At 37.9% G+C, this 13,449-nt stretch overlaps 1 protein-coding gene across 3 annotated transcripts in view; it reads left to right on the top strand.

Annotated features, from left to right (window-relative positions):
* Positions 1-13,225, top strand: part of PEX5L (peroxisomal biogenesis factor 5 like) — a 350,959-nt gene extending 337,734 nt beyond the window's left edge. For all 3 annotated transcript variants that reach the window (XM_089675554.1, XM_089675556.1, XM_089675555.1), the window contains 3 exons: positions 2,859-3,024; positions 5,192-5,349; positions 7,332-13,225. In XM_089675554.1, the coding sequence (XP_089531680.1) occupies positions 2,859-3,024; positions 5,192-5,349; positions 7,332-7,536 (529 nt within the window). In that variant the 3' untranslated portion in view covers positions 7,537-13,225. The remainder of the gene's footprint in view (positions 1-2,858; positions 3,025-5,191; positions 5,350-7,331) is intronic.
* Positions 13,226-13,449: the final 224 nt, after the last annotated feature.

Raw genomic sequence — 13,449 nt, 5'->3', positions numbered from 1 at the left:
TTCTTAGATGATTTTGACTACTTTTCAAAAGTCCTAACACACTTCTGTTCTATGGTATTACTGCTACTCCTCCATATATACAGTGAGTGAGCATTGTCACCCTTAGACAGTAAGTGTGTTACTGGCAGGGTCGCACGCTTGGAAAAAAAGAAAACAAGCTGCTGAAAAAGAAAACTAGTCAGCTGCTACATCTAAGGACTTGGAAGTTGCAATATATGGGTTTAAATATGTTTTTTGTTGCATGCTTGCATTGTAATCATTGATTCTCTTAAACTACTGTTGCAACTTGCAAATCAATTTTTTGATGCCTGTTAAGTTTACTTTTTAAGGCTTATTAGCAGTGACCTATTCCCTGTGGTTATTTCAATGTAATCAAGAAGGGCACAGGGTAATAACCCCTAAATGTCTACAAGGCTTAGTAATTTTGTTTCTAAAGATAAAAACAGGGTAAAGGTTGCCCATTAAGTCCTGGAAACTTTTTATCTGCTGGGTGGAATCATGTTCTTCTTGGGTGAAAAGGCAGATACATTATATTGTTGTTTTGCAATAGTTATAGTAGTTTTTTGTAGGATAATGATAGGAAGCAAATGCTTATTTCACTGTGGTATAACTAGTATAGAGGGATCCAAGATACACACAAATTGGTCATTTCTTGTGTGTATTTCTCACTGTGCAGTCTCAAAGAAAATGATGATGTTTAGAGATAAGTGAAAGCTAAAATGAAGCTAGCTTTTTATAAAGAAAGCTAAAATGAAGCTAGCTTTTTATAAAAGCAATAGGAAATATTTAGATCATCCAAATTTGTTTGACAACACAAGATCAGAAAGATCATAAACACACAGACATACAGTTCTATATATTTAAAGAATAAAGAAATTGTCTGGAAAAGGCACACATAAGATGGGGTATGGGGTAGAATTCATTTAGAAGCTGTCACGGGTATACACATAATTTTACAGACAACAGCAACAGCTATTAAGAAATATTTTCAGCATACTGCAACTTGTTACTACTCAAGCATATATATATATATATATATATATATATATATACACAGTGGGGCAAAAAAGTATTTAGTCAGCCACCAATTGTGCAAGTTCTCCCACTTAAAAAGATGAGAGAGGCCTGTAATTGGCATCATAGGTAGACCTCAACTATGAGAGACAAAATGAGAAAAAAAATCCAGACAATCACATTGGCTGATTTGGAAAGAATATATTTGCAAATTATGGTGGAAAATAAGTATTTGGTCAATATCAAAAGTTCATCTCAATACTTTGTTATATATCCTTTGTTGGCAATGACAGAGGTCAAACGTTTCCTGTAAGTCTTCACAAGGTTGGCACACACTGTTGCTGGTATGTTGGCCCATTCCTCCATGCAGATCTCCTCTAGAGCAGTGATGTTTTGGGGCTGTCGCTGGGCAACACGGACTTTCAACTCCCTCCAAAGGTTTTCTATGGGGTTGAGATCTGGAGACTGGCTAGGCCACTCCAGGACCTTGAAATGCTTCTTACGAAGCCACTCCTTTGTTGCCCGGGCAGTATGTTTGGGATCATTGTCATGTTGGAAGACCCAGCCACGTTTCATCTTCAATGCCTTTGCTGATGGAAGGAGGTTTGCACTCAAAATCTCACGATACATGGCCTCATTCATTCTGTCCTGTACATGGATGAGTTGTCCTGGTCCCTTTGCAGAGAAACAGCCCCAAAGCATGATGTTGCCACCCCATGCTTCACAGTAAGTATGGTGTTCTTTGGATGCAACTCAGCATTCTCTCTCCTCCAAACACGATGAGTTGTGTTTCTACCAAACAGTTCTATTTTGGTTTCATCTGACCATATGACATTCTCCCAATCCTCTTCTGGATCATCCAAATGCTCTCTAGCAAACTTCAGACGGGCCCAGACATGTACTGGCTTAAGCAGGGGGACACGTCTGGCACTGCAGGATCTGAGTCCCTGGTGGCGTAGTGTGTTACTGATGGTAGCCTTTGTTACGTTGGTCCCAGCTCTCTGCAGGTCATTCACTAGGTCCCCCCGTGTGGTCCTGGGATTTTTGCTCACCGTTCTTGTGATCATTTTGACCCCACGGGGTGAGATCTTAAGTGGAGCCCCAGATCGAGGGAGATTATCAGTGGTCTTGTATGTCTTCCATTTTCTAATTATTGCTCCCACAGTTGATTTGTTCACACCAAGCTGCTTGCCTATTGCAGATTCAGTCTTCCCTGCCTGGGGTAGGTCTACAATTTTGTTTCTGGTGTCCTTCGACAGCTCTTTGGTCTTCACCATAGTGGAGTTTGGAGTGTGACTGTTTGAGGTTGTGGACAGGTGTCTTTTATACTGATAACAAGTTCAAACAGGTGCCATTGATACAGGTAATGAGTGCAGGACAGAGGAGCCTCTTAAAGAAGAAGGTACTGATCTGTAAGAGCCAGAAATCTTGCTTGTTTGTAGGTGACCAAATACTTATTTTCCACCATAATTTGCAAATATATTCTTTCCAAATCAGCCAATGTGATTGTCTGTCTGGATTTTTTTTCTCATTTTGTCTTTCATAGTTGAGGTCTACCTATGATGCCAATTACAAGCCTCTCTCACCTTTTTAAGTGGGAGAACTTGCACAATTGGTGGCTGACTAAATACTTTTTTGCCCCACTGTGTGTGTGTGTGTGTGTGTATATATATATATATATATATATATATATATATATATATATATATATATATATATATATATATAAAAAGTGTGACCTATAAAATATGGCTTAGGCATAAGGCAAATTAAATCAAAAGTGTGACCACAATCTCCTGTGTTGTATGGGTTGTTTTTATTGATTTGAATTGTTATACTTTCAGTGCTTCCTTGGAAGAAGTGAAGGATTTGTATCTAGAGGCAGCACATCAGAATGGGGACTTAATAGACCCAGACTTGCAGACTGGACTCGGAGTTCTGTTTAACCTAAGTGGGGAGTTTGATAGAGCTGTAGATGCCTTCAACTCTGCCTTAATGGTCCGGCCTGATGTAAGTTCATTAAACTGAAGAATTTGTAAATACCAACTTCGTCTCTTCTTTCCCCACCTATGCCATATGTATATTTTAAAAAATGTATACTTTCAAATAAATAAATAATTTTGAGTTAAAAAAAAAATATTTAGCAGATACACAGCATTAATAACAGTAAAGGCTTTAGAAATGTATTTGGTCAAAAGCAGCTCCCTGCCCCTGTGCTTCCTTGACATGTGACCCTATGTACTCTTTAACAACTGCCTTATGGAACACACACCCTAGTGTCCAATTGATAATATTAAAATCCCTTCTGTTCATTATTATTATACAGTATTTATAAAGCGCCAACAGTTTGCTCAGCGCTGTACATTACAATGGGAGAAAGTACATGAGACAGTACAATAACAATACAATTCAATACACGACGGGTTCGAGGGCCCTGGCCTTGGAGCTTACAATCTAGGAGGGAGGGGATAGTGGTACAGGAGGAAATAGCTGTGGGGGATGGAGTGGTAGGAATAGTGGAGGAGATCGGCAATTAGCTGAGGGCGGGGTAGGCTTCCCTGAAGAGATGGGTTTTCAGGGTGCGCCTAAAGGAGAGGAGGAAAGGTGATAGTCTGATGGATTGAAGTAGGGAGTTCCAGAGGACGGGGAGGCCCTGGATAAGTCCTGGAGATGGGCATGGGAGGAGGAGACCAGGGAACTAGAGAGAAGGAGGTCTTGCAAGGAGCGGAGAGTACGTTTTGGGTGGTATTTGGATATCAGGTCAGTGATGTAGTTTGGGGCAGTGTTATGAATAGCTTTGTACGTCAATGTTAGCATTTTGAATTTTATCCGTTGGGCAATCGGAAGCCAGTGGAGGGATTGGCAGAGAGGGGTGGCGGATACAGAGCAGTTAGTAAGATGGATGAGTCTGGCCGCAGTATTCAGGATAGACTGAAGCGGGGATAGCTTGTGGCGAGGTAAGCCGGTGAGGGAGTTACAGTAGTCGAGTCGTGATATGATAAGGGAGTGAATGAGTTGCTTAGTAGTTTCCGGGGTTAAGAACGGACGTATTTTGGAGATGTTGCGGAGGTGGACTCTACATGAGTTTGTCAGTGATTGTACCTGGGGCTGGAAAGACATATTGGAGTCTAGGATGACACCTAGTACTCTGGCTTGCGTGGTGGGACTGATGGTGGCATTGTTGGTCGTGATGGAGAAGTCAGGGGCGGGGGCGCGGGCTGGGGGGAAAACTAGGAGCTCAGTTTTGGAAAGGTTTAATTTGAGGAAGTGGAGTGACATCCAATCCGATATGTCGTTCAGTAGGCTAGTGATTCGGGCGGAGACTGAAGGGGTGAGGCGAACTTTCAGAGGTATTGGACAATAAGAGGATAAAAAGGTATGGGGAATCAACTTCGCTTTAATGCATTATAGCTAGACCAGTGATAAATTCTATACAAATAAATAGAGATGTCATTGCAGACAAAATAATTCTTTAGAACCACTTGTTCTTATTTAAACAGAACTCCAGGTAAATAGTTCAGTATGACAGTGTATGCCATTTTGTCTGCCGGCTGTCACATTCCCACATCCATTTTTTCACATGATCTTTACATCTGTCTGATTAGTAGGGGGTTGATCCAATAAGCAGCACACCTGAACCATAATGTGGGGAACCACATCTGTGTGGCAGATGTGTGTAAATTAGTTTAGAGTCCGAGTGAACTCATAGCAATAGATATGCAGTCATATAAACAATGTACTAACAGTGCAGTAGCCACCAGAGTTTGACCCAGCAGACCTAGTTCTCAGCACTCTATAATATTACTGGCCAGACATGCCCCCTATTTCCTCTGCCGTTCAAGTTTGCATGAGGACACTGGTGCAGAAGGATGTGAGTATTACTCAGCTATACCAGAACACTTGAGGGTGAGAGACATTAGTAAGCAACAATCAGTCAAAACCCATAGCTTTCAGAGGTATTGGACAATAAGAGGATAAAAAGGTATGGGGAATCAACTGGGCTTTAATGCATTATAGCTAGACCAGTGATAAATTCTATACAAATAATTAGATATCATTGCAGACAAAATGATTAACGTGCACATTACTAAGAGATATTTTTTATATATGTTATATTCATCTTTGCTAGCTGACTATGAACTTAAAAACGGTGTTTGCACTGACTCTTCTTTGCTAGGACTACTCACTATGGAACCGCCTGGGTGCAACGTTAGCCAATGGAGATAAAAGTGAAGAAGCAGTAGAGGCCTATTCAAAAGCCCTGGAGATACAGCCAGGATTTATTAGGTCCAGATATAATTTAGGAATAAGCTGCATTAACCTTGGAGCATACAGGTCAGTAACAAGCAACTATAACATTTTAAACTGCATTGTGAATCTATAGCTAAAAGTTTTTATTTTAGCTTTGGTGGGAATAGAGAAAGGTTAGGACCTCTGTTGAGATAGCAGATATTGTTTACATACAAGCAGCATGTGTATTCTTACTTGAATTTAGGTTTTGTGTATTTGTCAAGATCAGTGCAGTAATTCAGTGTGAGGCACCTTTCACATGAAAGGTCTAATCAGGTCTGCCTGTCAGTTTTTCAGGCGGAACTGTCTGGACAGTCCATTCACCCCTATGGACCGTTAGGTGTAAACTGACTTGTGTCCACCTACCTCTGGTCCCTTCCGTCTAGGCAGATTGAATCAGAGGGTAGTTGGGTGTAAAGGGGCAGCGAAGTCAATTTCCTCCCGGTCGTCCGTAGAGCAGAGTGGGCTTTGTTCGTGTTTGCTCTGCAGAAACTGAGAAGACACATCCGCCCACTCTGCTCTGATCAGCAGGGGATTAGCGGATAGATCCCCTGTTGATCAAAACAAAGTCTGGCCCGTGTGAAAGGGAACTAAAACTTTGTCATTGTACATGAGCTAATTTTAAAGTGGTTGTATACCTAGAAGACAATCTGATGATCCCTGATCATCCCATTCTAAAATGTTTATCTGCATTGGGCATTGGAGCTTAGTTTCACACCTACAAGCTCTCCTGTTCTCCAGGAATCATCCCTGCTATGCTAGTCTGCCTGCCACCAGGCAAAACCATGGAGATGGACCACCTCTTCTCTTGTGACTGACAGACTGTGGAGAGAAAGATATCTGGTACAACTACAGCTCTACCAGTTGTTGGTGGGTGTGTATAGCTGCAGACAGTACATGATGTAATATATTTGCCTACCAACCTTCCGGTCCTAAGCTATGCACATGGACCAGCAGCTTTAGGAGCTTTGAAAGGCACTAATGGAGACTTTTATAGAGGTAAATCCACTGATGTAGTTATAAGTACATTGCATTACATGTGTTAGTGAGCTTGATTAAAGCACTTTACAACCACTTTAATCACATGCCATCCATAGCCATCTATATACAACTTGAACTTCAAGTAGTCAACTTGAATGGTTAAACAGTCACTTATGCACAGTCCTGTGCTTGATCAGCTAAAGCAGAGGAGTGACATTAGGGTCTAATATACCCCTAATGTCTCCATAAAGAGAACAAGACACCAGCAAATGCTGTCACATAGGGAGCTTGTTAGCCCCCTTGTGATAGTAATAATGTTAAAAGAAAAAAAAAAGTTAACAAATTTAAATGATAAATAAAAAAATATTTGAAAAGTAATCCCGCTGCCCTACACACACAGTGTGCACACCTAGTGTGCACGTGCATAAACAGTGATTATACCACATATGTGATGTATAGCCACAGACATCAAAGTGAGAGCAATAATTCTAGGGCCATCAATCATGGTTAATTCTAATTGTCATCACATACAATACAGGAACATTAATCCTGTATTGTATGCCTAGGAGGTTTGCGTGCCAGCAGAGCCAGTGACGGCTTTCAGAACAGTTGCTGGGGATTGGTCGTAGAGTTGTAGGGAGCCTGCTGGAATGAGAAGTAAAGTAACTATATACCCCTTAATCTGCTGCCCCTAGATTAACCTTTCAGTGGGGGGGTTCTCACTGCAAGGGTCGATTTTAAAATCTTTCTGGAGTTGAACCTAATAACTAGTTTCTATCCATTATGATCTTGTTTAATATCTTAACTGTTCAGCATAATGGGAAGCTCAAATGTTTGGCTATGATCTTGAAGGCTGCCATATCTAGTGAAAAAGCAAACAAAAACATTGTATTTCTTAGTAAAAATGATGAAGGGAAAGTAGAATGTTGTATTTTGTTAACAGTGTTTTCTAAAATCTGCATTCTTTTAATTTAGAAGTATCACATTAGCATATGAATGTGGCTTTGACTTTGATATGTTTTCCTTTTGATATGTTGTCTTTGCAGAGAGGCTGTTAGTAACTTCCTTACAGCCCTAAGCCTGCAGAGGAAAAGCAGGACTCAGCTGCAGTCTCTTCACCCAGTCATCTCAGGCAATATTTGGGCTGCACTCAGAATAGCTCTTTCTATGATGGACCAGCCAGATCTGTTTCATGCTGCCAATGTGGGAGACCTGGATGTTTTATTGAGAGCCTTTAAAATAGAATCATAAAGTAATGGTTGGACCTCAATGACCTTTTCTACAAATCAAGTGTTTGCTGCAGATTCAGATGGGCATGATATTCAGTACTTCCAACAGATGATAACTTGGCCTTTTTATCCCAAAGATTGCTCGGTTACATCTGACACAAAAGCACAAACAGCAAGGAGTTGCAGATTACATTAACTTTATGAACATTTGAATAAAATTAGCCTTTCCAATAAAGAACATTTTCAGAGAAATTATCTTTTATTAGATATCTATGAGACTGATAAGACTGCATAGAGGAGTCCTAGATATGTTGATACAGCAAATTAGTCCAGATTCTGGATATATTTCTTCCATACTACATCAGATGTCCATGTTTTGAAGGTGCTGCTCTGCACTTGAGCTTAGTGCTAAGACCATCTGCAGTACAAAGAAGGAAAACTCTTGGTCAGTGCATGAGGATCTATACCAACTATACAATGATTGCTCATAACCTGTATGACCTTTATACATGTTAGTAGATGTGGAGTGGAATAGTTTTATTAGCATCACTTTGCAATCCCTGCTATTGTATTTGTAAGCAGGTACCTTCCAAGGAATACCATCTATAAGATCCAGTGCACCTCAACATACAGCAGTAATCAAGAGTCTGAAGTTGGTTGTTGTCAGAATGCCTTTGCTAACTGATATGTGATGTGTTGTCCAGAGGTATAACCAACTGCCAAAATTAATTATAACTTTATTAATACAAAGAGAAAGTTGCACTGATTGAGGCTGTACCAAGCCCGTTTGTAACTATATGTTTGCACTTTAGTCAGTTTTAATTATGCATGACATTAGTGTCTGATAGTAATGAAAGACTAAACAATATGCCGAAATGGCAAATAGGACCAAATATATTCTATAGGGATTTTTTATCCACTAAGATCATGAATTATGTACACTCTTAAAAATGCTGGTGAAAATGAATAGAAAAACATATGCAAACTGACATAATCTAAACCAGAGATGAGCAGTTCTATTCAGTTGTGGAATAGCTGTAACAGGGTCTACGATCTTTCATGTGGACCCAAGGGTGCTCCAGTAATAATACATATATGCTTTCTTTAAGATAATTCACCTTTTTTTCTTTGTGAGTTTTAAAGTATAACATCTACTTTTGGAAACAGAGCATAATTTATACTGGTTAGAAAGTTTAAACAAATGCTAATGACACAAACCTATTTAAGATTTATGGGGGTTAATAATGGTTTAGAAATCCCCAGCCAAGAAAATTGCCAATAAAGCAGATATCAGCTTTAATTAATGTCAAGAACTTGTAGAAACCCTTCCCTTGGGAAGATATATATGTATTCTGCACTGTAGACACTAGGAGAAACAATAGAACTATGTTAGAGCATGGGTCATTGATAATATATTTGCCTATTAGACATTTTCTCCAAATATTTATTCAGTGTGAGTTAGCATTCAGATAGAAGCATGTTAAACAGCTGGGCAATTTCAGAAAGACATTGCAAAAGCAGTAATTATGTATCAAGGGCAATAATTCCATTGCAACCAATCAAATTTCAGTCTATTCTAGTTATAAAAAGGGAAAGATGATTTCTGACAGGTTGCTTTGGGTTACTAAAGTTTGTACATTGCTGTTTACCTTATGGAATATTTTCAGCAGTATATCTTTCTTTATGTTATAGCTTTAGCATTTAGAACTTTACAGAATTCTGCAACTGTCAGAGTGGTTTGTCTGCTTTAACTGCATATATAGATCTTGTTACACTATTTATTTTAAACAAATTTTTTTTAACTAGCAGTATCTTAAAATGGCACTAGCCTAGTTTATAGTTTGCAGGCCCTATTAGCAAGTGACTAGCAAAATATACTTGATGTTTTAGTCGAGTTTTAACTAGAAAGAAACATGCTATCTAACCCTATCTGATATAGAAATGACACTGCTCTAGGTCAAACTTAGCAATTGGTATGATTTAGTTGGTCAAGAAGTTTTAAATGACCAAGACTATACTATACAGTCGGGTCATGACCTGCTTGAACACTGCCAAACAAGCAGAAAATTCCTTTAACACAAATGCACAGACTTTTTTTTAGGCTATCCAACAAATGCATATTCAACCATGCAGCTAAAAGGGTTAATAATAATGCACTCTGTTGTACTGGATGGGTCATCAGAGTAGACCTGTGATCCAGGATTAAAAAAACAAATCATTTATCTATTTGGCTGTATGTTACATTACACAATTTTTACTTACCGTACCTCAAACAAAGGTAGATACATCAATTTTAAAAAAATAAAAATTTAAAACATGTTTTTAATAAAGATGGTCCATATGGGACTGTGGAGCGTCAAAACTATGTTTTGTTGAGTCTGTTTGAAGTATATAATTTATACAGTGCCAGAAAATCTTATAACCATAAAACCAGACTTTCAGGATATGTGAGTTATGTCCCAAGATATTACCCCCAAAGGATAAGATGAGCCCTAAATGATTCTAAGTCCATACTCAGTTATAAATTCAATTAATTAGCAAAGCATAATATATGGTTTAAAGCACAGACATTCCCCTTCACAGATGCTATTAACAAAACCTAATTTCCCACAATTTCCTGCATTACAAAAACCAATGTGAGGTACATTTTTCAGTATTGCCAGCTATACTGTATATGCTTCCATTATAAAGCACAGGTCTACATGTTCTTTTTATGCACCCACACATCACAGCAGTGTTAAGCAAGCCTTTATATTTTACGGGTCCTACATAGGACCACGTACACCTCCATAAATCTATACAATATGTTTACATTTTGCTTAGAATAATAATGGTATGATGGAGATAAATGTTCCATATAACATAATTATACATATATTAAGCAGTGTGACCAACAGGCTTCAAGAGTATTCGTGCTCCACATTGAGTGATGATACCCCTTACGAACACAGTGATAACTTAACCAGCACAAAATTGCATTTGTTATACAGTTTTTCATATTTCTATTGCAAAATATGGCGAGTATGTTAATATCACCCTCATATATTTTATATCCACATGTTGCTTGTGCCCTAGGTGGCCAGATAAGCAACAGACTTGATGGGACAAAAGGGTTGCCACTTAGACTTCACTGTACCACAGGTCCGTTAAGAAGATTTCAGGCTTTAATTTTTTTTTCCTTTCTCACTTTTTTAACAGATCCCTTTTTTAAAGTTTTAAATTTGCTACATTTATGTTGTTGACAGGATATTGCTAGTACATGCTGTGCCACCTATCATTCATTGTATTTGTAGAAATCCAGACAGTACTTATCATATGTTTTTATCTTATTCCACCTTCACTTTCAGCCTGGATCTAATCTTTTTAGCGACATATTTAGGCTACAGCAGGAGTTCTACGTCCTCCAGATATCATTGGGTCCCCCTCTCTCTCCCTTCACCCTCACTCCTCTCTCTGATTAGCTTCCGCCTCTCCCGTAAGCTGTGATTGCCTTGTCTGTCTTAAAATAACTTGTCTTTGATTGCTCCACTATTTTTAAAGCTACTGATTCTCATGGATAACATTTTAGCTAAATATACCTGTGCAACCAGGATTTCCTATCCAATATCACAGGACTGGAAGTAAAATCTTTAAATGTATTACTTTGAGCAGAGTTGCATTTACTTTCACTTTACCTTTACGGAAATAAGTATGCATTTTCAGAACAGATATTTTTTGGGATTTAAATACAAAGATTTAAACTTAACATGGAAGGCTTGGATTGGGGTATACTGGGATTCAGTAATGACTCCACAAAATGGTAATCCGTTCTGGGACTCAGCTGTAGGGCCTGCAGGTTTTGTTACATAGAAATGTGCAGTAACCCATCAAATTTCTGTGCAGTCTATGACCCAAGGCAGCTCACAAAGATTAACTTTTGATCTTATTGCTTCCTATGGCATATTCCCACCCTTATTTAGGTATTTTAACAAACCACTCATTAAAATACGATTTTAAGCTTCTCAGTTTGAGCTTCTGATTTTAGTTCAATATCTCTTTATGACGCAGGATTAGAAGAAAACAAGCCATGGAGTGGAGTCTAATCCCATAAATTATTGTTGATACATGATGTCTTATAGCAAGTCATGCCATTCATCGTGTTATTCTATTTAACAATGCAAACTACAGTGCATAGAGGCTGCTTATACGCTCTTCCAAGCGCTCTAGCAGTTCCTAGATAGCAGCTGTGAAACTCTCTGTAAAAATAAACTTTATATTTAAAAGTCTGAGTATCCCTCCTTTCCTTGTTAGTTCCGTTATTTTTATTTTCTATTAGCTAATATCAATAAATAAGGAAAAAAAGTAAACACTTCCAGCCAACGAGGAAAGGAGAAAAGAAGAGTGGTTAGAAGCAACTGGGTAAAGTCAATTCTTACCAAAATTTTTTACAACTGCTTTCTTTGGAATGCTGGATAGCTGAGACATGAGTAAGGGAGCAAAAAAGAGCATACATCAACCACTATGCACAGGTATTGTTTATGGAATAGCAAGACTAAAGGCACTTGCTAACTAAAAAAAGAAAAGTTTAAAAGTCTTTTTTAAAGGTTTGAAGTCTAGGGATTTTGTTAAGATTTACTGTATAATATATTCCTATATTTTGGCCCAATGTAATCTTCATAGATATACCCCAGGGAGAAAACTGGTTATACTCCACTGTGTTATCAGACATCTAAAACCCCTGAAATAATGGTACTCAGTGCAAACACATACACAACTGCCTTAAAACAGACCCCAATGCCCTATTATTTGTGAGGTGCAAAAGAGGATAAAAGGTCATTTTAAATAGAATTATGATGAGTTTAAGATGGGTGTACTATAGCTGGACATGTATAAAGGCCCCTTGAATACATTCCAAATAGATATATTTCATTGGGTCTCACAGGGAATTTAGAAATCATTGTACTTCCACATTAGTCACGGAAATTACTTCACTGCCAGAGTGATCTGCTTTCAGATTAATTTCAAACAAAATTTTAACATTAAAGCAAATATGTGGCCTTACTACTATATAACCCCTTTTCATAAAACCCATTACTTATTATAAAACATAAATTACTGAATTGTTGTCAACAGTGCAGCAAAGAGCCATTATTAGAGAGCACTTAGAGGTTTCAGTCTAATGAACAACTAAATATGTGCTGGCTTTTCTCCCACTTCAATGATTGTAATAGACAAATAATTTCTTTACCAAAATCGGAGAATTTTCGCACACTAATAGAGAAACCATTGTGTTATTCAGGAATCTCAAACCATTCAACTAAATGGTACAGTTGCAACTCATTTCATGTCATGCTGAGCTGTACCCATTTTTTTGAGATGGTGTTGTTCCATGAGGTGCATCTCTTGGTCATGTTTGTCTCCCTAATTTTTTTAAAATGACTATTCTACCATTCTACATGCAATATGATATTTATACATCCCGAACAAAAAAGAGAAATCTATATTTTTAAAATATGATTATCTTGAAAGTAAAAAAGCATCAGATTTGTAAAAAAAATAAGAAAAAAAGGACTTTTTTAAAAACAATATAATAACCTCAGGTATTGCAATGTTGCATGAATTTAGCATTTATGTATTTTCAACCTATTAACCAAAAGCATGCATTCAAATGTATTTTACTGTAAAAAAAAAAAACCAAGAAACATGATTAAATCACTCTAAAGATTATTAAACTTGTGATGTGGGTCTTTTATTTATGGGTATGTAAAATGTTTGGTTCCTTTCATTATGAAGGAAGCACACAAAATGTCTTCAGATTAGGATTTTTTTTTTGGTAAAGCTTTTTATAGCATATGCCTTATTAGTTTTATTCTAGATGTTTCAATTAAAATGACCTTTAATGTTGGCCAGTTTGATCTGATTTTGGATTTTGGAGTGTTGCTTGCAGAAATCAGAT

Source organism: Staurois parvus, unplaced genomic scaffold (assembly GCF_062004578.1).
Source record: "Staurois parvus isolate SC_StPar_1 unplaced genomic scaffold, SC_StPar_1.0 ptg000155l, whole genome shotgun sequence".
NCBI classification, from domain to species: Eukaryota; Metazoa; Chordata; class Amphibia; order Anura; family Ranidae; genus Staurois; species Staurois parvus.
Note: the sequence above shows the minus strand (reverse complement) of the source record. Positions and strands in the feature narration are given on the sequence as shown.